This window comes from Podarcis muralis, chromosome 9 (assembly GCF_964188315.1).
Source record: "Podarcis muralis chromosome 9, rPodMur119.hap1.1, whole genome shotgun sequence".
NCBI classification, from domain to species: domain Eukaryota; kingdom Metazoa; phylum Chordata; class Lepidosauria; order Squamata; family Lacertidae; genus Podarcis; species Podarcis muralis.
In genome coordinates this window covers 13,210,080-13,236,987 of record NC_135663.1, presented here as the reverse complement: position 1 = coordinate 13,236,987, position 26,908 = coordinate 13,210,080, and the positions used below count along the sequence as shown (strand labels likewise).

At 46.4% G+C, this 26,908-nt stretch overlaps 2 protein-coding genes across 2 annotated transcripts in view; both read left to right on the top strand.

Annotated features, from left to right (window-relative positions):
- The window catches only part of RASGEF1B (RasGEF domain family member 1B), a 255,095-nt gene that overhangs the window by 92,311 nt on the left and 135,876 nt on the right, over positions 1 to 26,908 (top strand). The window lies entirely within an intron of this gene.
- LOC114603893 (ATP synthase F(1) complex subunit delta, mitochondrial) lies at positions 17,730 to 18,185 on the top strand. The gene has a single exon (XM_028743355.2). The coding sequence runs from the start codon at positions 17,730 to 17,732 to the stop codon at positions 18,183 to 18,185; it is 456 nt and encodes a 151-aa protein (XP_028599188.2).

Here is a 26,908-nt window from a genome sequence, read left to right as displayed (position 1 = left end):
TGAAAAGTAAATCTCGAGGAAATTCCCACCTAGCAATGTTTTTATTCCTTCTTGACAAATCAGCCAAATCTCCATAGTTAAAACTAAAATTCACAAGATATTTCCAGTTGTATTTCAAAGTTCCTCCAAGTCTGGCAGTCCCCACAACTCCAGTCTCCTCCTGACCCAAGTCCAAGTCCCAAAAGTCAATAAATCCCTGCATGAAGGGATCTATCCAACTTTCCTTCTCCAGTCCAAGCGGGGCTCCAATCCTCAAAGTCTGGCTTTCTCTAGATTCAGTCATAAAAGGCACCCACTTATAGTCATCAAATTGCATCTGTGAGGCTGGGGCTCTAACAACTTTCTCCCCCGCCTTCTCCTCAATTTGCCATGTCAAGGTAGATCCCTGTATCGATTCCTGAATAGTTTCTGTATTAATATTCACTTTTTGTCCCAAGTTAGTCACTTTTTGTTCAAAGTTATCAATTTTTATAATCATCACATCCGTCTTCCTATGGAGCTGTTCCAGTGAGTCATTAATCTTACATAATGCAACCACTAAGGCTTCTTCTGTCAACATTCTTAACAGTCCAAGGTCAATCCCAGATTCTCACGGTCTTGTCTTACAGCTGGAAATTCCCCGCTCAGCTCATGTAACAATTTCAAAGGCTTCCTCTAGGGGGAAACAATTTCTATTTGTATCAATCCTTTTAAGCACAATTCAAACAATAAAGTTAGTTTCAATTTTCAATTACATTTACTCCTTTTTAAACGCAGGAGACAATGGAAACAATGTATTTCTCTTCTTTTACTTACTGTCAACAAACGATCTATTCACAGTCAATGAACATATCCAAAACTTCAGTCCTACTAGCAGTCCGTTTCCAGGTTCAGAGCAGTGGTAATTTGACTTTCTTCACTCTCTCCTGCAGGCTTACGCGGTCTAAAAATTCCCCCCTCTCCTCCTGCTTCCAAGGGGGGTTTGAAGATTTTAGCCGATGGAAGTTTAATCCTTTATGAAAAGCTTTCCAAGACTTTAGCTTGCAGCCTTTTTGCTCCAGTCTATTTACAAAAGGGGAAGGCGGACTTCCTGTTTGAAACCTCCCCATTTCGGTACCAAATTAAGACGTTTAAAAATCCAATTTTCCGTTCTACTCACGGGTAGTTGTTTTAAAATCGAATTGTCCACAGGAAAAAGTCAGCGCTCTCCGGCAACAGCAATGCGGCTTCACTCTGTGAAAGAAGCAGTCAATTTGAAGCACCACGCCACTCACCCCACGTCGCTCCGGATCCCCAAAACCGGGTTTCCCCGCGAGTAGGGGAGGCGCAAAAGGTGCCAGCCGAATCCCACGTTCACAGGCTTCTCCCGCCTGTGATTTTTTGTGGGTCCCCGCCTTTGCCGTGGCGGTCAGACCCTAATTTCCACGAAGCGAATTCCTCCCAGTCAGAGGAATTCAGCCATTACTGGAGGCGCTAACCCGGAAGCCCCCCCTTTTAAAAAATCTTACATTTTTAAAAGCCATGTGTGCATGCTAGTAATGACTGCTGCATTGATCTTTGTTGTACCACAGGAAGGAAAGAGAGACTTGCTGTTTCATTTCCTATTATTGCTAACCTTTAGCTACAGCTAATTGCAGCTGTAATTTCATATTTGCCAGCCCTGTTAGACACTTTGAGCTGATTAATTACCCCCTTAGACAAAGGGGCGGAAAATCAAGTGGGGCAAAATGGAGACTGCCCCCAAAAGGGAGGAGGCATTAAAAAATAAAATAAGAGATAGAGAGATAGAGATGGATTAAGAGATAGAGATAGATAGATGATAGATAGATGATAGATGATAGATAGATAGATAGATAGATAGATAGATAGATAGATAGATGATAGATAGATAGATAGATGATAGATAGATAGATGATAGATAGATAGATGATAGATAGATAGATGATAGATTAGATAGATAGATAGATAGATAGATAGATATAGATGATAGATGATGATAGATAGATAGATAGATAGATGATAGATAGATAGATAGATGATATAGATAGAGATAGATAGGTGATAGATGATAGATAGATAGATAGATAGATAGATAGATAGATGATAGATAGATAGATAGATAGATAGATAGATAGATGATAGATAGATAGATAGATAGATAGATAGATAGATAGAGATAGATAGATAGATAGATAGATAGATAGATAGATAGATAGATAGATAGATGATAGACAGACAGATAGACAGATAGAGAATGAAGGTGGTTCTTCTGGCCCTTTGGGTATCCTGTGAAAAACAAAGCCAGTTTTAATATCCTTATACTGTAGTTTTCATCTACAGCAGCTCTTCAGCCCACAGGCTCCACACAAAGCTCTTTCCCAGCTTTGCTACCTAAGCGACTCAAAGTGGCAGAGATTGAATTTGGCACCATTTTCCTGCAGATCACACATTGTACTGCATTGCTCTGAGCACAGGATTTGAAGGGCTTGTCTGTGAAAGTGAGAGTTTAATGGAGGCAATTTCCTGGCAGCAGGGGGAGTGGATTGCCTAAAAGAACGCCATCTCCCATGCTTCTTCATAATATCCACAATGTTATTCTCGACATACTAGCTGCAGCTATCAGTATGTCCAAAGGAGATGTGTTTTGATGGGCACTGCTAAGGCTCTCTCAGTGGGTTTTGAGGACAGGGCTGGATTTTTCATAAATTTATGATCACTAGGGAAGTGGGAAACTCTCTTGAGAAACCTCATTAGCGTTATCAAACTTCCTTTGGCTTTCCTTGAAATTCTGCAGAAGTGGAACCTGAAGAAGAAGAAGAGGAACTTCCAAATTTACTTCAAAGTTGCCCTCAAGGAAAATTCACCACAGCCTAAGAAAGTGCTCAATCTCGCCACCCACCTCTGGGAGTTTTGCTTGTCTTATCAGATCTCCTTTTGGGGCCCTTCTTTATGAAGTCCTCAGATGCCTCACCTGAGGAAGAACCTTTGAATTTGGTAGACATTTTGGCAGCAATTCAAAGCAGTCCCTGGGGGGGGGGGTCGATTCCAGAAGGGAGGTACCAAATTCTCACCTCTAAGAATAGTTGAGCAGGGCAACTGTGTCCTTTTGATTTGGCACTGCACATAAAATTATGTTGTGTGTGCACATTGTGGCCAGTCCCTGCGACAGAGTGCTATCCCTTCGCTGTTGTGCATGGATGCTGCTGTTTTGGCTGCACACTTGGCGAATGAGTTGCTCCTAGTATCAATGATTGTATAGAACTGTACCACCACCAGTCTGGAGATGCCCTACTTAAGCTCACTGTGTGTCAGGAGCAAGCCAGCAGCAAATCACACTGTGGCCCATTGGAACTAAATCTTTATTAGCTAGAACACCATCTTCACAGACTTGGTGGAGTGTCGGGTCTAATAAGTCCAGCAGCTCATCCCCAGTAGGTCTTGCCCCATGGATCAGTTGCCAAGACTAAAGGTCCCTGCCTCTCCACAGTCGTCTAAGTTTCCACCTCTCCAAGGTTTTCACCAAGCAATTGGAGACTGTGCCTGTGTTGAACCAACCTCTCCTCTGCTCTTTTCATGCCTCTTCTGGTTCTAGGAGACCAGGAGGGAGAGGAGCTTGTCATAGCAGAAAGCTCTTCACTAGCCCGACTCATCTCTGCTTCATGGCCTCCTCTGCTTCACATCTGCCTCTGTTCCTGGGCTTCTGTCTGCAACAGATTCTCCCAGCTCATTAAGCCCTGTTACCTCTTCAGCTTCTGACACCTTCTCTTCCTAGTCTTCTCCTTCTGACCACACATTGTGGCTCTGAGCCCTTGGTGGTTCCCAGTCCCTCCCACCATTCTTATGCATCCAACCAGCACATGACTTTGGGCTTTGGATGTTGTTGTTTAGTCGTTTAGTCGTGTCCGACTCTCCATGACCCCATGGACCAGAGCACACCAGGCACTCCTGTCTTCCACTGCCTCCTGCAGTTTGGTCAGACTCATGCTGGTAGCTTCGAGAACACTGTCCCACCATCTCGTCCTCTGTCGTCCCCTTCTCCTTGTGCCCTCCATCTTTCCCAACATCAGGGTCTTTTCCAGGGAGTCTTCTCTTCTCAAAGTATTGGAGCCTCAGCTTCAGGATCTGTCCTTCCAGTGAGCACTCAGGGCTGATTTCCTTCAGAATGGATAGGCTTGATCTTCTTGCAGTCCATGGGACTCTTGAGGGCTTTGGATAAGATGCCCAATACTTCCTTGGCTTATGGAAACACCCTCTCCCATTAACTGTGCCTGTTTGTTTCGAAGAAGAATATGGATAGTTTCAGCGGGGGCATTAATTAGCTGATTCTTGAACTTTTCTTTGAAAACATACAAGACTTTTTAAAATGGCTATGAAGAAAATACTTTCCTGGGAATTGAAAATGGGACTCTGTGTCCACAAGAGCATGACGGCTCGCACTTACTGTTTTAACGACTGCATTGATTTTTAAACCACTTAAGAAAACACACAACTAAGAGCAACCAGCCATTTAGAGCAGCTGAGTCTCTGCTTCAAAAACCACGTTCAGCTGCGATAATGACCATTTGCTGTTTAACAGCCACTGGTCTGGTCACCTGGGGAGACCGAGAATCCAATCCAGATGACTAGGCAAGGGGCTTTACAAAAGTGCAGTCTTTTAAACCACAAAGAAGTACCAATGGTATTATTTGTTGACTGAAATATTTATATATTGCTGTGTCATAAAAATATATCACAGTGGTTTACATTAATGCGAAAACATAAAACCAAACAATGACACCATAAAAGTTAAAAATGAGTTAAAAGCAAAAACACCACCAGACCATTGTGGGGGATGTAATCTGCATAGACCTGGCAGAATAGAAAGGTTTTCAGCAGGTGTTTAAAATTTGGCACGGAAGATGCTCGTTGATATGCCTGGCTAGTAATCTTTGCTGGATTATTTGCAAAACAGAATGCTCAAGTTCCTCTTCTGGGGCTTATCAGTGAATGAATGCCCCAAATTTGTATTGTTATGATTGCTATTATTATACAAATTTATAGATCATTTCAGATCACAAAGCATTCAAAGCAGGTGTACACAGTAAAAACCCTTGAGATTAGCTGCTGCATTATACCCATTCTACAGCTGAGAAACTGAGAAGCATTGCACAGGTAGCACAAACAGTTTTGGCTGTTGCAATGGAATGCTCTGCACGAGTGGAGAAGAACCCAGTTCAAATCTTGTCACAGCCAGGTTAGAGCCAAATGGCATGTGATGATGATACAGGTGATCCATTATCTCCTAAATTGTCTTTTTAAACTCCAGTGTAGTCACAGGGGCATCAGTTTTGATAAGAACACAGTAGGGACAAGGGAGAATTCAGTTAAGCTGGCATTTAAAGGCAAACCTGTCCAATTCACACTTTCTGAAACAACCCATGAATTGAAACACAGCTCTCCTTTGAAAACGACACTCCTCCTAATTTTGCAACTCGGTTCTCCAAATGTTAAGGTAAAAGTATGCATGGAAATGCATATATTAGTGAAAACAGAGCAAAAATGGTTTGCAAAAATGTGTAGATTAGGCAAAATTGCATAGAAAAATGTATTAGGAGAAATCGGCACTAAAATGATGAATTTTCACGGGGACATGTGGACATGTGGAAAACTGAATTTATGGCTGGAAATATAAGAAACAGAGAAATGAAAATTGGTAGATTCACTCTTCACTAGAGTACAGAATTGCCAGGGGTGTATAGGTGCTTACTCCCCATCCCCAATCTAAATTACACATACATCCTGAAGCCAGCTGGGGAAAAATGCAAGCATTGATACAGGTCACACACCCCAGTAAGTAAGACTAATGGTAGCTTTAGGCAATATTTAGATGGGGAAAACAGCATGGAGGAAAGGGTTACCCCATCATCTGTCTGTGGCCTGCTGCAGATTTTTATTGAGTGCTTTTAATTGGTTTTAATGAAAGTCACTTTGTGTTACTTGGTGGGAAACGCATCTAACGAATACAGTAAATAAGTCAATAAAGCCAAGAAAGTAAACAAAAGCACTGCATGATTTAAGCACAAATCTAGATCACATGTGCTTCAACCAGGTAAGCGACTATCTCTCAGTTTTAGTCTTCTGTTTGTTATATGGGAAATAATTTTGGTTCACATTATGGGGCGTTTCAAGTTCTTTGGATGCCGAAGAACATTATAGAGAGAGCAGCAGTCTTGTGGCACCTTAACAGAATCGACACATTTATTGTCTGCGCCACACAGGAACTTTTGTTGATTCTGCTGCAAACAGACTAAGGTGGCAAACCTACTGGGGAAAGCTGTACAGAAGTGCTAAGCCTTTCAAGTCTTTCAAACCCAGAAGAACAGCGGCAGCAGCAGCAGCAGCAGCAGCAGCAGCAGCAGAACAGCAGCAAAGAGACTGTTGGCAGGGAAGGAGAAGGGGAAAAGGATTTCCTGTTCTGTCCCTTTTCGGCTACATCAGCAAAACAAGAGAGACAAGCAGGGTGAATCTGCGCAGTCTCTTAAATGGCGTTTTGTTTGCACAGCCAGCTAAATGTTGCTCCCTGTTCTACGTTCAACATCCTCATCGTCCCTGCAGTTCCCAGTGCTTCTCTCACACTTGGGGCCTTCTGGGTGATACCATCAGGGCAGGAACTTGGGGAATGAGGTCCCGCTCTGCAAAATGGGTAGGAGGGCTCCGAATACAGCATGGCTAACTTACTATTTTTTGAAGTGAAGGAAACTGCAATACAGTGGTACCTTGGGTTAAGAACTTAATTCGTTCTGGAGGTCCGTTCTTAACCTTAAACTGTTCTTAACCTGAGGTACCACTTTAGCTAATGGGGCCTCCTGCCGCCGCCACATGATTTCTGTTCTCATCCTGAAGCAAAGTTCTTAACCTGAAGCACTATTTCTGGGTTAGTGGCGTCTGTAACCTGAAGCATCTGTAACCTGAAGCGTCTGTAACCCAAGGTACCACTGTACCATCTAAAGAACAGGGCCCCATACACAACCCCCACATAATGCCAGAGTCTAAAACAGGGGTCGACAACCTAAGGCCCATGGGCCACAAGCAGCCCACGGGGGTCATTTAAATGGCCCCAGAGCTGCCCGCTCGGCAAGTCCCCCACATGCTGCACTAAACCGGTGCGGTGCGGGGACTCGTTTTCGCGGCGCCAGAAATCTCGTCTGCGCAGACACAGATGCCAAAAATCGCAGATGTGCAGGCGTGGTGATCCAGCCCACGGAGGGATCTCCGCTGGAGTGAACCAGCCCAGGCAAGGTAAACCTTGCCAACCCCTGGTCTAAAATTACCCAGCTTCACCACCAGTGGGCTGCAAAATAAATGCAGAGGCACAAGTGATCATAGATTGCTTGGGTCAGCTGGATGGAGAACTAAGTCTGACCCGTGGGATTCTCTGCAGGCCACATGCCTCCCACCTGCTTTTGCCTGGAGCGTGCCCTTGAACCCTGACGATGCCTCTTGCTTGTTTGTGTGGAGGAACAAATGGGTGTCATGAACCGGCTGGTGAAACCAGCTCACTGGTGGTGTCAGATTCAGCTGGTGAGCAACCTGGCTGCTGAATTCTGTACCAGCTGGAGTTTCTGAACCATCTTCAGAGGCAGCCCCACACATTGCAGTCATCTGATCTGGAGGTTGTCAGAGCATAGCTGACAGAAGGTATTCCTGTCCAGATCAGGGCACAGCTGACCTAACAGCCGAAGCTGATGGAAGGCACTGAGACCACCTGAACCTCCATCAACAGCAATGGATCCCGAAATATCCCCAAACTGTGTACCTGCTCCTTCAGAGGGAGTGTAACCCCATCAAAAGCAGGTCCACCTCCCACCCACCCAGTCTAGAACAGCTCACTAACAGTTCTTTTGGCTATGGTATATTGTTAGCAATATTGGAGCAGGAGTAGGAGAAGAGGAATTTTTAGCAAATGCTGTCCTCAAAATATTTGTGAGCACTATATTTCCCCATGTAACTGAAATGGAAGAAACACACTGACTTTTTTTGTTTTTCGTTGCAACAACGTGGCTCTCCTGGCAGAGCAAGCGCCACATTGGGGATATTAAGGCTGACAGCGCATCTGGCTTATTAAAAAGAGGAAAATGTGATTACTCTGTATGTAATAACCTTTATTGGGAGGTAGAATTGGATAGTCCCTTAGCAGAGGAGGCTGTTAAGAGAAGGAACAGGTCGAAGATGCTGCTGGATTAATATTCAAATGAGAGAAGCCAGAGATTATTTTAACCAGGTAGGTGGTTTAGTTAGCTGTTCACCCCGCACAGGTTTCTCTGAATAATCCAGCTCAACGAGCCAGGCAGTTGAGGGCACACTTTTGATTTTGAAAGACAGCTATGAGATCCATCGCAGAACTACAATTAAGTGGTATTGGGTGAAGAATTAGCATTCTGAGAATTCAGCAGTCGGTTGTGAGTTCTTACACTAGAATTCACTCAGCAGTCTTGGTGAAAGTGTATGCGCTCTCTCGGCCTCAGTCAAACACCAGTGAAATGGGAATATGAACAACGTACCTCAACATCAGGTCCAGCACAATCACTATTCTTCAGGACTTTGTGCACTAAGGAGCCCACCTCAGTGACAGAGCACATCTTTGCTTGCAGAAGATTCCTAGTTCAATCTGGATAGTCAAAGACTGAGTAGACAAGACTGAGCCAGATAGGACTGACTCAGTGAAAGGCATCATCATTTGTTCAGAGTTCAGTTTCTATTCATGCTCCTGAGCTTTTGCATGTGTCTGAGATCCAAGAGAGGTTGTAGTGTTGCGTAACTTGCAGGGCCGTCTTTACCCGGGGTGCAAGGGGTGTGGGGCACCCAAGTGCTGAATTCTGGGGGGTGCCAGGCACCCACTGCTGAAACCACCTAAGCTCTTAACTATCTATCTGTTATGAAATAATAAATAATTTTGATCAAGCTAGAAAAAACAAAATACATATATACCTAGGTATTACCAAAATGTATACCTACTGTTTCACTAAAGGACTTTCGACTTTGCATGCTCATTTACCAAATATGCGCAGTGTCAGCGGCGGCGCTTGTCATTTTCAGTGTGAAATGAACATCATAATAAAAGTTAATTTGGGGGTGCTGGGCAGATCTTTGCACCCCGGCGGTGCATACGCTAAAGAATGCACTGGCAACTTGGTACTGATTAGGAACATTAGGAACAATATCTCACACTTTAATTTTTTTAAAAAATTAATGATTAAAGTATTATTAGTGATAGGGACAGTCTTTGTAGGATAGCTAGGAATTCCTGAGGGCTTATTTCAGTCTGTAAGTCTAAGCATACCACTGTGATACATACTTTATCAACTGACATGCTGAGTGAAATGCCGTGATCATTTGGTTTTCCCACTTCTCCAAAATTTGTGATGCTATTCTCTGCGTTTCCCTCCTTTTTGGTGTTTATAGGCACACACACAAAAATTTCCCCACTGGCTGGGAGTGGAGAAGGGGCATGAGAAGGAAAGGTATAAAAATGATCCAGCCAAGGGGAGGGACTGGGGAATCTGTTCCTAGTAATCATTGTGGTGCCTAGACGTGCTTCTACATAGTAGACACATAGTCTTGTGTCTCCATCTCTAAGAGGGCATTGTTTTAGAGCAGAGCTCCATGCCTATCATTTCAGCAGCTTGCTGGAGTGAAAACCAGCCCTCAGCTTGCCTAACAGAGGCAGTCGTTTTGTTTTTAATAGCTGCATTTAAAATGGCCCCAACTTTATTACATTTTAAGGTCAGTCAATAAAAATAATAAAATAAAGAACCCTTAAACCTACCCCCATAAAAATCGTTTGAGGTTTCAAATGAAGGTAGAAGGTTTCTAATAACTTTTGTGCAATTCTAGGCTGACAGAAAGCAGCCTCTTTTTAATTAAAGCATCCTTTCAGTATATACCCTGCAGGTCTCCCTTGCATTCTGGAATTGAACACAATATTCTCGACTTGCGTGATTCCTTAAAAGATGGTGTGAAGGCTCAACCTTAGCTGGAGAATAGCCCCTTGAATAGGGCGAGCCATTCCATCACCCTGATGCTTTAGATGTTTACTCATGAGTAAGTCCTGCAGAATTCAACGGGATTTCCAAAGATGTGCACATCTTTGAACAGGGCATATCTGCATGGCCCCAGATTGTGCGGTTTGCAGGGCATGTAAAATCCAGGAATCGGCTGCACAATTTATTGCCCATGCACACAGAATGTTAAGCACACACTTCCTGTTCAAAAGGGAGGGTGGACGAGAAAGGCATACTCTCAGTTCCCTCCAAACCTTCAGGAGTGATCCAGATATGTATTGCCTGATCTGGTCCAGAATAGAAAGAGTTAGCAGGAGGCAAGACATGTTTACAAGTTCCAAGCAGGGATGGAAATTATATAAAAGCAAAATCGGTGCATGCAAGGATGAAGAAACTGGGTATGATGTTGTGATCTGATGCATAGCATGGCATATTCTCCCAAGGGAATAGGTGGAAACTTCATTGCTCAAGCCCTGCCACTGAGAGATGGGCTAGCTCATTCCATATTCCATTGCCACAGTTTTCTGGCGGACAGCCCTAGGCAGTGTGTTTATCAGGGTAGAAGGCGCGTTGATGCCAGAATTGAGGAATGGAAGGAAATATTATTTTTGGCGGAATGTGAAGAGAGGATGAAGTTGGTGGCCCTTGGCAGTAAGAGAGCCTTGGGGAGAGCTTGATGTTATTGATTTCCCAGGAGGAAACAGTTCTGTAACATTCAGATGACTTATCTTTGCACCCTTGACCAGAAAGCCCAGACACCATGCAGCTGATATTGTTAAGAGGAGAACCTTCTTGGCCCTTGAAGAATGTTATGGGACGATGTGTGGAAGTAAGAACATAGGAACATTGCTGCTGGATCAGGCCAGTGGCCCATCTAGTCCAGAATCCTTTTCTCCCAGGGGCAAACCAGATGTCTATGGAAGACAGGTAGTCTCTGAAACAGCAGTGGAGAACCTCAGCTCCAGCAGCTGCCTCCAGGACTCTTTAAATGGCCCTCATAGCTTTCCCCAGGCCTCATATCTTCCCTCATTTACAGGCTATATCCCTCAGTTGTCCAGCATTGATTCCTTCTTGAGAGCTCTTGCCTTGCACACTTGAGCTATTACCATTAGGTCCAGTCGTGACTGACTCTGGGGTTGCAGTGCTCATCTCGCTTTATTGGCCGAGGGAGCCGACATACAGCTTCCGGGTCATGTGGCCAGCATGACTAAGCCGCTTCTGGAGAACCAGAGCAGCGCACGTAAATGCTGTTTACCTTCCCGCTGGAGCGGTACCTATTTATCTACTTGCACTTTGACGTGTTTTCGAACTGCTAGGTTGGCAGGAGCAGGGACCAAGCAATGGGAGCTCACCCCGTCGCAGGGATTTGAACCACCGACCTTCTGATCGGCAAGTCCTAGGCTCTGTGGTTTAACCCACTGTGCCACCTGCGTCCCACAATATCTCATACCCTCCAACATTTCCGTCCTCAAAATTGGGGATGTCAGGAGGGGCGTGCCTTCGGGTCTGGCGCTCCGGCATTCATCAGTAGGGTTGTTCCAGAGCTCCTAATAAAAGAAAGGGGCATTCCAGGATGCAAACAAAACCTGGGATAGGCTTCTCTGATTCTGGGGCGTACCACTTAAAACAGGACAGTTGGGGGTATGATGTCTCTTTCCTGCATGGATGGAGAATCAAGAGCTGTTTGTGGTGTTGATGTATGCAGAAATGTCTGTCATATGGTACAAAAGGAAAAGTCATCTCTGTTGCTCACATAGGCCAAAGTCTGACTAGAACATGGGTAAGCAAACTAAGCCCCAGGGGCTGGATCCAGCCCAATCGCCTTCTAAATCCGGCCTGCAGTCGGTCCGGGAATCAGTGTGTTTTTACATGATTAGAATATGTGCTTTTATTTAAAATGCATCTCTGGGTTATTTGTGGGGCATAGGAATTTGTTCATTCCCCCCAAATATAGTCCGGCCCCCCACAAGGTCTGAGGGACAGTGGACCGGCCCCCTGCTGAAAATGTTTGCTGACCCCTGGACTAGAACCACGGGGGAGCTCAGGTAGACCTTGTCACTCAAGCAAGGAGCCTGTGCAACAGGAAGTCTCCTTGTATTTCTTCATCCCAGAAGGGGCCAATGGCCAGCCTGGGAGGGTGGAGTTAAACCAAAGTTGGGGTGTGCTTTCCAGAGAGGCTATAGCCCTTCACAGTTCTTGAGAGGCTGCAGAGGTCAGCAGTGGTACAACTTACCACAAGGAACTGAGATTGTTCTTTTCTGACATACGCTGAAAAGGGTCTCTTGTGCAGTGCTCCTGTGCCATGATGTCAGAGCAGCCAGGCCAATGGCAGCTGCTTCTCTGACACAAAGGGGGCACCTCCAGATGAGGCAAGTTTATTACCACTTCAATCCTAAATTTATGTTGGCCAAGAGTGAATTTCCTTCCCCGTGTCAAGTATAAGTGGAGCTGTTTTGTATATATGACTGTGAGATTTGCTTCAGCTTTCGAAAACACAAATTAACATTCAGAAGGGGAAGTTTGGATAAAGTGTTTTTGCGTTAATGTTTCTGCTTTGGATTTTATAGTGTGCCCTATTTATGGGCTTTCAGCTCAGCTGCCATTTACTGTGTAATTGTTTACCATTTGAGCAGTTTTAAAACCATGACAAGATCTTCCTGACTTCAAGTCCCATGGGAAGAGCCATATTTGTCAAAACAAAACAGTGAAGAGGCCTCTGACCCCCTTGAAGGCTAACAAATTTATTGTGGCATAACCTTCTGCATGTTTTTGTACATTTTGTGTGGTCTGAGGTCTCACACACTTGCATCCATACTTGTAGGCCTCAAATTGTCAACCTGGAACATCTATACAAAATTTGGAGGTTGGGCGACAACACAAGACTCATTTTGGTGTCTGACCTGCTACACCACAATGCGTACTGGAAGCCATTTATGGTCACCTGAAAGCTTCTGGGTGTCTACCCTTTACATCAGAGGTGGCTAACCTGAAGGCCATCCAGATGTTGCTGAACTACGATTCCCGTCATCCTTGGCAACTGGCCATGCTGGCTGGGGCTGATGGGAATCCAGCAACATCTGGAGAGTCACAGGTTCCTCATCCCTGTTTTTGGTGTTCAGGAAGAGTTTGAAGCAAAGGATGTGTCATTAAAATGACACTTTTCAACTTTTGGCAGATAGGAGGTCTAGATGGAAGTAAATACAGTCATACCTTGGGTTACAGACACTTCAGGTTGCATTTTTTCAGGTTACAGACCCGCCGAAACCCGGATGTACTGGAATGGGTTACTTCTGGGTTTTGGGGGTCGCGCAAGGGCAGAAGCACTATGCACATGTGAAGAAGCACCGAATTGCAGGTTGCAAACGTGCATCCTGCACAGATCATGTTCACAACCTGAGTGTCCACTGTATCATGCTCTATGGACATATGGAATTGTCATATACAGCGGTACCTCGGGTTACATATGCTTCAGGTTACATACGCTTCAGGTTACAGACTCTGCTAACCCAGAAATAGTACCTTGGGTTAAGAACTTTGCTTCAGGATGAGAACAGAAATCGTGCAGTGGTGGCACAGCAGCAGCAGGAGGCCCCACTAGCTAAAGTGGTGCTTCAGGTTAAAGAACAGTTTCAGATTAAGAACGGACCTCCAGAACTAATTACCGTATTTTTCGCTCTATAACACGCACCCGACCATAACACGCATGTAGTTTTTAGAGGAGGAAAACAAGAAAAAAAAATATTCTAAACGAAACAGTGGATGTATGATTTTTGTGGTTCATGCTGTGGCCACAGACATGTGACCTGATGGTGAGTTTGGGGTAGCCCAATGCAAAAATCCTGAGGATCCATGTGGATCCATGCTTTGTAACCACGTTTTTGTACCACTGCGGCCCCAGGCAACAGTGGGTGCGTGATTTTTGTGTGTGCAAGATGTAGCCATGGACATGTTATGTGATCTGATGGTGAATTTGGGGTGATCCAGTGCAAAAATCCTGAGGATCCATGTGGATCCGTGCTTTGTAACCACGTTTTAAGTGGGGAGGGAAGGAAAAGCACTCAAGGGACAAGGAGAAGGATGCTGCTAATAATGCAGAAGAGGGGTTTAAGGGGAGAAGGCTCTTCTCCTCTCCCACTTTGCTCCTTTAAAGCAAGCAGGCTCTGCTTTTCTCCCTCCTCCCCGCTCATCCCCGGCTTAGCGAGCTGAAAAACTTTGCTGCTATTTAGCGAGCTGAGTGGGGAGGAGAGAGGGACAGAGAGCCTGCTTGCTTTAAAGGAGCCAACCGGACAGGAGCCGCTTATACTGGTGTAAGCAGCTCCTCTCCTCTCCTCTCCTCTCCTCTCCTCTCCTCTCCTCTCCTCTCCTCTCCTCTCCTCTCCTCTCCTCTCCTCTCCTCTCCTCTCCTCTCCTCTCCCACTTTGCTCCTTTAAAGCAAGCAGGCTCTCTGTCCCTCTCTCCTCTCCACTCAGCAGCTCTTCTCCCGCTTTGCTGTTTCAAAGCGAGCCACGGAGGAGGGAAGGAAGGGGAACCATGGATCCTCTGCTCACGACTGCAGCAGGTCCACCCCCGCCACCCATAGGCATTCCCTCCATAACACGCACAGACATTTCCCCTTACTTTCTAGGAGGAAAAAAGTGAGTGTTATGGTGCAAAAAATACGGTAAGTACTTAACCAGAGGTACCACTGTACTGAGTTATATACCATCAGTGCACTTAGCTCAGAAGTGTATATTCTGACTGGCAGTGTCTCTCCAGGGTCTGTCCATCAACTGTTCCTCAACCACTTCACCTGGAGATTTAACTCAAGACCTTTTCAATACAACCTATTTCCACTACCAATCAGCTATTGCCCTTCCCACTTACGCAGTCAGTCAAAAACGTATAACTAGCTGGCTCTGATTTAAAGAAGCGATTCTCAGACTTGCTTTGGAACACAGTAGTGTGCTTCTGTGAAACCAAAGTACCCACACAGAGATGAGGATGCCTGTTGCATCTCTGTGTGAACCACAGTTCTGGGCTTGAGTCCTTCCAATCTGCCAGGGGTATGTAACTGTTGCTGTATCTCTACACTGATCTAATCACACCCATTCAATCCCTTCTGATGGTGAGATGTAGCAGAATGACCCACTCCTAGTTTAGGCCACCTGATGCATCCCTGTGTGAATCACTGTTCTGGGCTTGCCCTCCTAATCAGCTTCCACTGCAGCAAGCTATATCTGCCATAGTCCTGTGTGAGATGGAGCTGAATGCTTCAGTTGCTACAAGTAGATTCCTTGGCCGTGTTGGAGTCTGCCTGCCATATCTCTGCATGAGTTATTGCTCTGGGATTGCCTCCTTGCAATCTGGAGGCTGTTCGACAAGCTGTTCGACAGTGGAATTTGCTGCCAAGGAGTGTGGTGGAGTCTCCTTCTTTGGAGGTCTTTAAGCAGAGGCTTGACAACCATATGTCAGGAGTGCTCTGATGGTGTTTCCTGCTTGGCAGGGGGTTGGACTCGATGGCCCTTGTGGTCTATTCCAACTCTATGATTCTATGATTCTATGGAGGCACATGAAAGATTGAGAAACTTTAGTAGGTATGAATTTCCCACATTATTCGTATTAAACCTTTTTCGGTTGCAAAATGGGAGCATGCCCCAACTATGAGATGTTTGTAAAGATAGGTTTTGAATGAACACCAGTTCCCCTTTGGGGAAAGAACTTCCTTTTCTGCATTCCGTATGGAAGCTCTGAGTGAGCTAGCTCCATATCCTCAGACCAGAGGCAACAAAAAGGTGTAAAAGTCATCCAGCGGCCATTGGCACTTGTGATTCCAACTGTAATACATAGGAAGGTTGGTAAGAAAATGTGACTCAGTGCGGGAAGCTGAGCTCTGGGGTGCCTGGAAGGGTCACAGGGAAAAGACATCTGCTGAGCTCCTGGCTCTGTCTTTCCACTATTACATAATGTGCATTATAATAACAGTGATGTTTTTCAGAGAGAAAAACCAGCGGAGCAGGCTTTTCAAGTTCCACAGTTAGACTGTCATCCCTGCTTAAAATATGCTGTTTTTTCATTTCGTCCACTCAGATAAAACAATGGCTATCGTGTTAAGTGAAAGGGGAGGAGCCTCTCTCTCTCTCTCTCTCTCTCTCTGTCTCTCTCACACACAGAGAGAGAGAGACTGTGCCAAATATGTCAACTGTCAAATATGAAACACCATATCATGTCAGCTACCAAATACTGTGGTATCCCAGAAGTCGAATGGAATCTGTTCAGGAAGTCCATTCAACTTCCAAAATTTTCAGAAACCAGGGCACGGCTTCTGATTGGCTGCAGGAAGTTCCTGCAGCCAATTGGAAGCCATGGAAGCTGCATTGGATGTTTGGGTTCCAAAGAACATTCGCAAATCGGAACACTCACTTTCGGGTTTGCAGCTTTCGGGAGCCAAAATGTTCGAAACTCAAGGCGTTCGGGGTTCAAGGTATGGCTGTATTTTCAAACATTGGCATCAAATATTGGTTGGGAAATAGTTGATAATTGTTTGAATAGTCAGATACTATCTGGTGACACTAAAATTCACTGTTGGTGCAAGCTTGTATCGCAACTATGAGATAAATATTGGAGTTGTGAGACATGCTGTGAGCATAAAGTGAATGTTCTGAGCCATGCAGCGCTGTTTCCATTCTGCTGCAGTTCTGCTTCCGATAAAAACTATCTTATTCATCTTGCTATCTGCTGTGGCAGAATCCATTACAGTATTGTTATGTTATTCCGTACTGTTGATTTTAGTCCAAATGGGATGTATATGTGTCACAAATTACACGCTGTTAGCAGACTGAAAACAACAGCATTAGCCATAGCAGTGGTATTTGATGGTGAAATGACAGCTCAGCTGGTCCAGCATAAGACTCTTACTCTCATGGTTGTGGGTTCGAGCCCCAAGCTGGACAAAAGATTCCTGCATTGCAGGGGGTTGGACTTAGATGACCCCCGTGGTCCCTTCCAATTCTACAATTCAATGGTTCTGTGACTGATTTTTGTTCCAGACATGGTAAAAATAAGTGGACACCAGCAATTTCCATTTCTGTTTGTGTTGGAATTCTCCAGCTTCCCAAAAGGGAGTTGGGCTCTTCAGACCACCTGGAATGAGAATCACACTCTCCGGTGTTGCCTGGTACAGACGTTGTGGTTTGGGCTATGGCTGACAAGACGTGTTTTGTTTAATATTTCAAGGTGCTGGTGTTCATTGGAACTTGGATTGCTTACCTAGGTCCTTGCTTGCTTGCAAGAGCTGCTCTGATCTTCCCACTGCTTTTTTTTTGGGGGGGGGGGGAGGGGAGAAATCACAGAACACTACGTTACGGATAAATATAGAAGCAAACAACTCTGCACTTATGTATTTCCAAATAGACCCTCTTTTAGAACTGTGTGAACTTTGAGAATGCCTAGCATAATTTAAATGTTACAGCTTGTGTCAGTCCCTAGGGGGAAAGCATATATTGAAATATTTCTAAATGTATCTTTGGTTTGTATTTATAGAAAAAAGCCATGGCCTCAGGTTGCAAAAGCACTTTAAAAGGCAGCCATCTACTAGACCAGGGTTAGCACCAGTGCTTTTTTTCTGGGGGGACGCATACCCCTAAACATTTTGCGAATCTTTGTACTTTTGTCCATTGACTGTATTTATTTCCCTTGATCTGAACTATAAAATAGTGATTTTCTTGAGTCAAAATGAGAGTACCCAGGGCCCAAGGAAATGCCAGGCACTATGCTGAGGCCACTGCTGCCAGGCAGGCCCAGATGGCCTTCACCTCCGCCTCGCCCTCCCAGGTTTTCTACAATGGGGCCAACGTGAAGCAAGTTGACGTCCCCACGATGAGCGGGTCCTTCGGCATCTTGGCCACCCATGTCGCCACCTTGCAAGTCCTGAGGCCCGGAGTTGTGATGGTCTTTGCCGAGGACAGCTCTTCCACAAAATACTTCATTAGTAGCGGCTCCGTCACAGTGAACGCAGATTCTTTGGTCCAGCTGCTTGCTGAGGAAGTGGATCAGCTGGATGCTGTGACAGCCAAGTCGAACCTGGAGAAGGCCCTGTCGGAGCTGGCGTCTGCCTCTGACGAAGCGGCAAAGGCGGAAGCACAGATCAGCGTGGAAGCCAGTGAGGTGATCGGGAAAGCTTTGGAGTGAGAAGGGAATACCCCTCTGCTTTCTGGAAATGGCCCTGTCTCTCTTTTCCTCTGGACCTCCTCCTCTTGTCTGTGCAGGTGGTTTGGGTAAACCCCATCAATTTAGCTTTTGACTACCGTATATACTCGAGTATAAGCCAACCCGAATATAAGCCGAGGCACCTAATTTTAGCACAAAAAACTAGGAAAACTTATTGACTCGAGTATAAGCCAGTTCTTATACTCGAGTCAATAAGTTTTCGTAGTTTTTTGTGCTAAAATTAGGTGCCTCGACTTGAGTATAAGCCAGTTCGGGACGCGGGTGGCGCTGTGGGTTAAAGCCTCAGCGCCTAGGACTTGCCGATCAAAAGGTCGGCGGTTCAAATCCCCGCGGCGGGGTGCGCTCCCGTTGCTCGCTCCCAGCGCCTGCCAACCTAGCAGTTCGAAAGCACCCCCGGGTGCAAGTAGATAAATAGGGACCGCTTACTAGCGGGAAGGTAAACGGTGTTCCGTGTGCTGTGCTGGCTCGCCAGATGCAGCTTGTCACGCTGGCCACGTGACCTGGAAGTGTCTCCAGACAGCGCTGGCCCCCGGCCTATAGAGTGAGATGGGCGCACAACCCCAGAGTCTGTCAAGACTGGCCCGTACGGGCAGGGGTACCTTTACCTTTTTATAAGCCAGTTCACCACACCATAACCTGGTGGTGGCGGCAGCGGAGGAGGAAGAACAAGCAGGCTGCTTTCGGGCTGCTCGTTCCTCTGCCACCACCTCTGCCACTCGCAAGAGCAGGCATAGGAGCCGTGGTTGGGAGAGGCACAGTGCAGTGCAGCGCCTCTCCCAACCGCGGCTCCTGTGCCTGCCATTGCGAGAGGCAGGCGGTTGTGGTGGGACCAGTGGGGAGAAAGGGCTCCTTTTGGGCCACTTGTCCCTCCGTCACCTGCCTCACTGGAGTATAAGCCAAGGGGGGCTTTTTCAGCATTAAAAATGTGCTGAAAAAGTTGGCTTATACTCAAGTATATACGGTAATTAAAAACAGGGGGAAATTGGCAAAAAAAGAAAGAGAAAGAGTACCCCTAAACATTTTTTAAGGAAAAAAAGTACTGGTTAGCACCCTCCAGATGTTGTTGGAGAGTTATTATCAGCCCTAGCCAATGTGACCAAAGGCTAGGCATTATAGGAGCTGCAGTCCGACAACATCTGGAGAGAATCAAGTTTGGTGCACTGGCAGTACCAAAGTGACGTCCCTGGGGTGGAGGCCTGGGCAGTGTGTATGGAGGCAGATGACAACAGTCACCTCTCAGCCTCGCTGCTGTGGTCCAAAGGAAAGCAGAGCAAAAAGTTTGGCACCAGCTTGTTTGCAGGACTTGCTGGAAGGAGGAGTACAAGACGCCATCCAGCTGTTTTAGGGACTCCACTTTAGAATTGTGCAAGGTTTACTCCTTAGCTCTTTCTTCCCCCCAAAATACCCTGCAATGCAGTGGAGGTTTAGGGTCAGAGTTTTCCTTCTCCTGGATGGGTTACCTGCCCAGGTTGACAAGCGCCATCTGCTCCTCACTTCCTTCTATAGCACTTACAGAAACCACCTTGGCCACTGGACCCACTCGTCCGCTCAATCTGCCAGAGCCTGTCTTCACATGCAGGGGAGGTGCCTAACTCACCGAGGGTTTGAGACCCATCTGCTGCCCTCAACTGCTTTAGCCAGCCACTGTGGCATGCTGACAGCTTCTGGGAGCCACAGGTGGGATCTGAGTGCAGGGTGAGGACCAAAGATGGACAAACTACCTCAGAAGAAGCATGATGTGTCCTCCACCAGAGGAACCACCCCTCCCCTAACACCCCATACACCCCTGCACATTTAAGGGCCAAACTATAGGTCATGTTAGTTGTGCATTAATGCAATGGTGTTTTTAAATACACATATTGCCAGTGTGGGGAGACCTTAACATGAGGAGTAGATGGGCTTTAAATCTTTGGCCTCCATGTCTACAGTTGGCATGACTGGGGGAGCTTCCATTGAAGCAAATGGGAGTCTTCCCATTCGCAAACTGTAGGCGTGGGAACAAATCCGCATTGAGACCATAGTGGGGAGGAGCAGAGGTTTAAAGACACCCCCCCCCAATTCATATGCTTGTGTGCCAGTCCAGATTGTCACTTCCACACTGGCAATTTGCTTTGGGTAAGGCCTGTGGAGCGGTCACTTCTTGGTGGTGGCCCCCTTATTTGTGGTTGTATCCCTTGTTGACAAGTGCTACAAGGCTTGAGCACACTAGATGTTGATCAGTTAGTCTCTTTGATCATGGTAAATCAGCTTTATGCCCCAGAAGATCATTGCAGTTCTTTCACCACTACGGCAACCTGGGTTAGCTGGAAGGAACCACAGACAACCCAACACAGTTCATTCTTGAAAAGCAGAGCACCACTGTGGCCCTGTGTACGAAAGGGTTAAGGACTGCAGCCCGAGCTTCAGATGGCCGGGCTGATTCTTTTGTTTGTTTGTTTTCCTCCTGCAGAGCTACTGTTTTTCTAGACAGCTAAATTGCTGCCTAGCCCTCAAGGATAAATAGCCTTTCTCCTCTTCATGTGTGGTTTGGCAGCCAGATGGGATTTGCTTAAGAGTCCAAGCACTTGTTCTCAGGCCTGTGTTGTTTTTAGTTGTTTTTCTGCGTTCATCCCCTCTGCAAATTTAAAAACAAACAAAACAAAAACAGGGGAGAGAAAGAGGGAGCCTTTAATTCTATAAACAAGCAGCTATCTAGTTGATGACTGTTTCCAGATAGATGGTGCCCAATTGAAACCAGTGCTGTACTGGGGCTCCTTTTTCCTTGCCCATGTAGACCAGAAGACAACATGTCTGGCAGCCAGGAGAAAGGAGCTCAGCCTCTTCCTCAGCCTTCCTGGCTTCTGGGAAGGATGAGGATCCAAAGCAGTGCTTGGAATGAACTAGTTCAACACAGTTCATTGAATTCATTCAGAAGCCTCTGAACTACACCTGAAAGTAGTTCCTGAAATTGCCGAGTGAACCAAACATGAATTCAGAAGGTTTGGCAGTGGAACTTTGAAAAATCCTTGTTAATCTTCAAATTCATTCTCTTAAATGTTATTCTTACAGTGGTGCCTCGCAAGACGAAATTAATTCGTTCCGCAAGTTTTTTCTTCTTGCGAGTTTTTCGTCTTGCGAAGCACGTTTTCCCATAGGAATGCATTGAAAATCAATTAATGCGTTCCTATGGAAACCGCTTGCCAGGCTGGCGGTGCGGAGAAGGGGTTTTCTCCCCACCGCAAGCCTTCAGGACAGGTACGGGAACAGAGGGGAAGGCGCGCTCCGCTTTCCTCCCCACCGCCAACATTCAGAACAGCCTTCCGAAGCCTGGCGGCGGGGCGAAGAGACCTCCTCCCCGCAGCCAGGCTTCGGAGCAGCCTTCCGAAGGCTGGCGGCGGGAGGAGGTCTCTCCGCCCCACCGCCAGCCTTCAGAGGAGGTCCGAGGACAGTGGGGAAGACGCGCTCCGCTTCCCCGCTGTCCCGGAGATTTCCCTATGGGCTTTCGTCTTGCGAAGGAAGCCCATAGGAAAATTCGTTTTGCGAAGCACCTCCAAAACGGAAAACCCTTTCGTCCAGCGGGTTTTCCATCTTGCGAGGCATTCGTCTTGTGGGGCACCACTGTATCTTAACCATTTTGGTCCTTGAAGTAAGCATAATTGTGGGTGGGTGTGGGGAGAGATCTCTTCCCCCTGCTGTATTGTTAAATTGCCTACTCTGAGGATTAGTTAGGATCAGTTGTGCCTGGATCAGACCAGATCAGTACCGTAATTTGTTTGCAATGAACATGTGCTGTTCTTCTTCGTTTCTCCTCGATGCAAGCTGCGGTCCTAATATCCTCTTATCATGCCACCGCTCCCAGGACATACAATCTCCCCACCCCCCCTATTCAGCTTCTGATGTTATTGTTGACCCTGACATATGCCCCTCATCCTACTCCTCCTCTAGTGGCTTCCTCCTGTCATTCACTCTTGACCCATAACAAGCCCTGTTCCATCTGCTCTGAGCTAGAGGCTTGGGCCAGCCAGACCTAAGGAAAACCTCCTGCCCTTTCCTTCCTGCGGTCACTTTATACATCCATCCTTCCTGATTCAACACACAGGCCTCTTTTGCTTCCCCTCCCTTGTCTGGATTGGGATTACAATGAACTGGACCATTCCCTAGAGTGACCGCTGGACCAGATGTGACCACTTAGGCAATTTTTTTCTGGCTTCTCCTAGACCACAAGACTCATTCCTGACAACATCCAGGGGCAGGGCATTTTTTATCCACTAAAGAACCCAGGGTACTCTTTATTAAACGATACCCAGGATAAAGGTAAAAGTAAAGGGACCCCTGACCATTAGGTCCAGTCGTGGCCGACTTTGGGGTTGCGGCACTCATCTCACTTTATTGGCCGAGGGAGCCGGCGTACAGCTTCCGGGTCATGTGGCCAGCATGACTAAGTTGCTTCTGGCGAACCAGAGCAGCGCACAGAAACGCCGTTTACCTTCCCGCCGGAGTGGTACCTATTTATCTACTTGCACTTTGATGTGCTTTCGAACTGCTAGGTGGGCAGGAGCAGGGACCAAGCAATGGGAGCTCACCCCGTCGCGGGGATTCGAACCGCCGACCTTCTGATCGGCAAGTCCTAGACTCTGTGGTTTAACCCACAGCGCCACCCACGTCCCTGATACCCAGGATACAATACACAATTCCCACTCCCAATTTTATTATTCTAAGTGACCCTGTAAGTTGTGTTCAGTTGCAAGGGAATGATCAGTCCCATCTCTCAGAAACCTTCACAGCTGTGGGAGGATTCAATCCCAGGTCCCTCTGGTTTAAGTTCAGTGAGCTCACTACTACACCAGGCAAGAACACCAGATGTGCAAGCTACAATGGTGCTTTCGAGACAAGACACTGTTCGTGAGCCCTCAGCTTTCAGGAATCTGACCTCCTCGTGCAACAGATCCCGCAATCTCATAACGTCCAACTTTATCTAAACCAAATCTTGGAACCCCCCTGCATGCTACCCTCCCCAGCCATAGGAGTCAAATTCTAGGAGATGGTGGGTCTTCGGCCCCCCAATGAAATATTTGAGGGGCCGTTCTCCCAAAAGCTGATGAGCATTCCCATTCAAGTGGTGTGTGTGCATCGTGTCATGCGATTGAATATGTGGGGCGCGGCTTACCTGCTCCTCCAGTATTTTATTCAAGTTGGCATCCCTGTGAGCTCGCCCTTTCGCCACTTGCGCTCCCTGCCTGTGCCACCCCCCTTGCCCTCCCTGTCTTCCTCACTTGGCCTCACTCTCGCCACTCTCATCCGGTGCTCTGGTGATCAGCAGAGTCATGCCAGAGCACTGGACAGGAAGGCACTTTGGCGTGACGCTGCTAACGATTGCCAGAGTGAGCGTCTCTTGGTTGGCACTCATGCCAGTGCGCCTGACCAAGAAACTGGGTGTTCCAGGATCGAAACAGAAGCTGAGATGGGCTTCTGTGATCCAGGATGCCCCACTTAAAATGGGACAGTTGGTGGGTTTTCCACCTGGTGGGATCTGGGTCCTCAGCCCAGTGATGGTGAGCATTGGCGTTGACCCTGGAAGCCACCTTCCTGCCCTACATGTGGCCGGATCTAGGGATCTGTTGGAAACAGAAGGCCAAGCCACACGGACCGTGTTCTGTTACAGCAAATCAATTCTTCGGTTGTTTCATTCCTGGAGGCTAGCCTCTCCACCTGCTGAAACAAAGGAGGAGGAGGACTAACAAAGCCGCTTTGATATCCTACGCAGGCCTGCGAGAGCCGCAGACAGCAGGTGTTTGTTGATTTGTGGTATTTCTCTGATATTTCTCTCCCCTCCCGAGGGCAGGCTGGTTTTGGAGCAGTCCTGGCTTGCTCAGGGAGGAACCCTCCTCCCTCCTCTGTGATTCATAACTTGGCTGTTTGACGGTTGCCTCTGATCTCCTTCCCCTTTGCCGTCTTCTTGGTTCCTTCTGTTTGGCTCTGGTTGTTTGGTAGTGGCTATGTTGACTTGTCAGTGCCTCCAGCATTCCAGCCTCCTGGAAGGTTTCTGGCAACAGGATGAATGAACGGGAAAGGCCAACAGAAGTGTTCGTTTAATGCAAAATCTGGGCAGGAGAGGTGGCCATCTGGAGCACTGAGCAGTTTTTGTGTGGCTCGCTCCTGGCATGGGTAGCACATGAAGGGAGTGGGAGCAGTTCTGTGGAAGAGTACCAGTTTTCCATGGCATCCTTGGCAGTCCCTGGTATCTCCAAATAAAAAGGGATTTCAAGTAGCTGAGCGGGGGGAAAGGTTGTGCCTGGGACCCGACTGGAATGCGACTCCCAGCCAGATGATGCACTTCTTTGGGTTTTGCGAAACAAAATGTGTGCACAGAAACACAATTGTTTCCATGCAGACCAAAAGCACATTTCTTTAGAGACAGATGCATTGGAAAGTGCGTCTTTCATGTAAAAAGTGTGTACAAAGTGTGTGATTCAAGCTCCAACTTTCCATGCATTCCTTTAAAATATTTGCAAAGTGAGACAGGGTGGACCTATGACTGAGTGCCACTGAGACTGAAATTGGACAGAATTGATATAGGCCTGGGTTTGGTTTTGAGTCTCTGGTTGCTCATCCCTACAGTAGGATGTTAATAGTTTATCTTTTATTTTGGCTTTAATGAAGATTTTAGAAGACACCCAAATGCTCGTGAATAGGAGCAGGCCCTCTATATAATCTTTAATATTTGCTTCATAAGTGGCTAGTCAATCTTCAGGCTTTGCTAGATAAATAGTTGAGCATTTTGCATTATGCCCACATAACGGGTCACATACAAGTGAAATCTAGACACATATAAAAAACATTGTGACAATGCTTTTTTAAAAAAGTTTTGAAAAATATATTGAATTTGCCATAAGCTCGCCATTGTCATCTAGTATTGCATTTGTATAATGCACTTAAAATGTTATATTTGCAGCTGTAAAAAGGTAAAGGTAAAGGAATCCTGGACGACTATGGGGTTGCGACGCTCATCTCACTTTCAGGCCGAGGGAGCCGGCATTTGTCCACAGACAGCTTTCCGGGTCATGTGGCCAGCATGACTAAACCGCTTCTGGCACAACGGGATGCCATGATGGAAACCAGAGCGCACAGAAATGCTGTTTACCTTCCCACCGGAGCGGTACCTATTTATCTACTTGCACTGGCATGCTTTTGAACTGCTAGGTTGGCAGGAGCTGGGACAGAGCAATGGGAACTCACTCCATCGCGGGGATTCGAACTGCTGACCTTCTGATCAGCAAGCCCAAGAGGCTCAGTGGTTTAGGCCACAGCTGAGTCTACAGACAAAGGCACACAGGGCTCATCCCTGTGGTCAGAATTTTATTATGATTCTCCTGTACTACAACTCCCCGAATCAGGTTCTGTGCAGAATATATTGATAGGACTGCCATAGGTATTTAAATCATTCCTGCAGACAGACCTGTGCATGTCCTGAATTTATAGCATGCTGTTACATAATAGGCCACAATATCTGGACAACGTCTATTCTCGGAGCAACGTCTAGCACATGTGTGCGCACTCTGCAGGCTTTTGTCATCTCTCATTATCTCACAATGTGCCCTGCATTGCCCCATCAGCTTCACTGTTAATACTGAAACCAACTAGGGGCAGCAGAGAGGAGAAAACAGAATTCCTGAAAAATCTACATTGCTCCAGGTAAGCTTAGCCCTTATACTAAGGTTACTAGATGTCCCCATTTCCCGGAGACTGTCCTCAGATTTACAAATCAGTCCCCATAGAAAATCCACTGAAGTTGAAAAGTGTCCCCGGATTCATTGGAAAAAATCTGGTAACCTTACCTTATACTCCCAACACAAACTCCTTGTCCTTACGTGAAAGGCTCTCCATGGATTTGCCCTACCTTGTTTTTCTCCTTTTATTCCCCATCATATTTCTGCCCCATGACCTTGGCTTCTCCAATTCTGCTACAATAGACCGCAGATCTGTTTTTCACAAAGCTCCGTTCTTTTGCCCATACTGACAGTAGGCTTTAATTTCTTCAGCATATGATGTACAGCCCACGAAGCAGAATGAGGTGATAATATGGTAGAAACCATTTTTGATTACTCTCCCATATAAAAATCTCCCTGTAAACAGAAATCTAGCACTCCAGGGAGCAGGTTTTTAGCTCATCCCTGGTGTGTTACTTGGCTACTTGCATGGAGATTTGTTTTTGTTTACAAAGCAAAAATATGTTCAAAAACACGACCCCCAATTCAGAGGCGGTTTTAGGGTGGCACAGACAGGTGCGGTCGCATTGCAGTGCAGAGGGCACAAAAACAATGCTGTAGAACAGAGCGCGAGAGTGAGGGTTGCCAAATTTTAGTGCCACTCAGGGCGCCACTGAATTTTGAGAAATCCAGCATCGCCTGAGCTCTGCGAGTGCGGCTTTCTCCCGATTGAAGTGCAGAGTGTTTGAGGACCGGGACATTCGCAGGGAAACCAAAATGCTTGTTTAAAAAGCTATTGTACTGCCAACCTTACTATACGCTTGTGAAACATGGACCATTTATAAAGGCAATCTCTAACTCCTCGAAAGATTCCATCAACGGTGTCTCCAAAAATTTTTACACATCACTTGGGAAGACAGGCGAACTAATATCAGTGTACTGGAAGAAGCAAAGAGCACCAGTGTTGAAGCAATGATCCTTCAACATCAACTTTGTTGG

Excerpts from the sequence above, each read along its gene's own strand:
- LOC114603893 (XM_028743355.2), top strand. The coding sequence starts at position 17,730 with ATGAGAGTACCCAGGGCCCAAGGAAATGCCAGGCACTATGCTGAGGCC.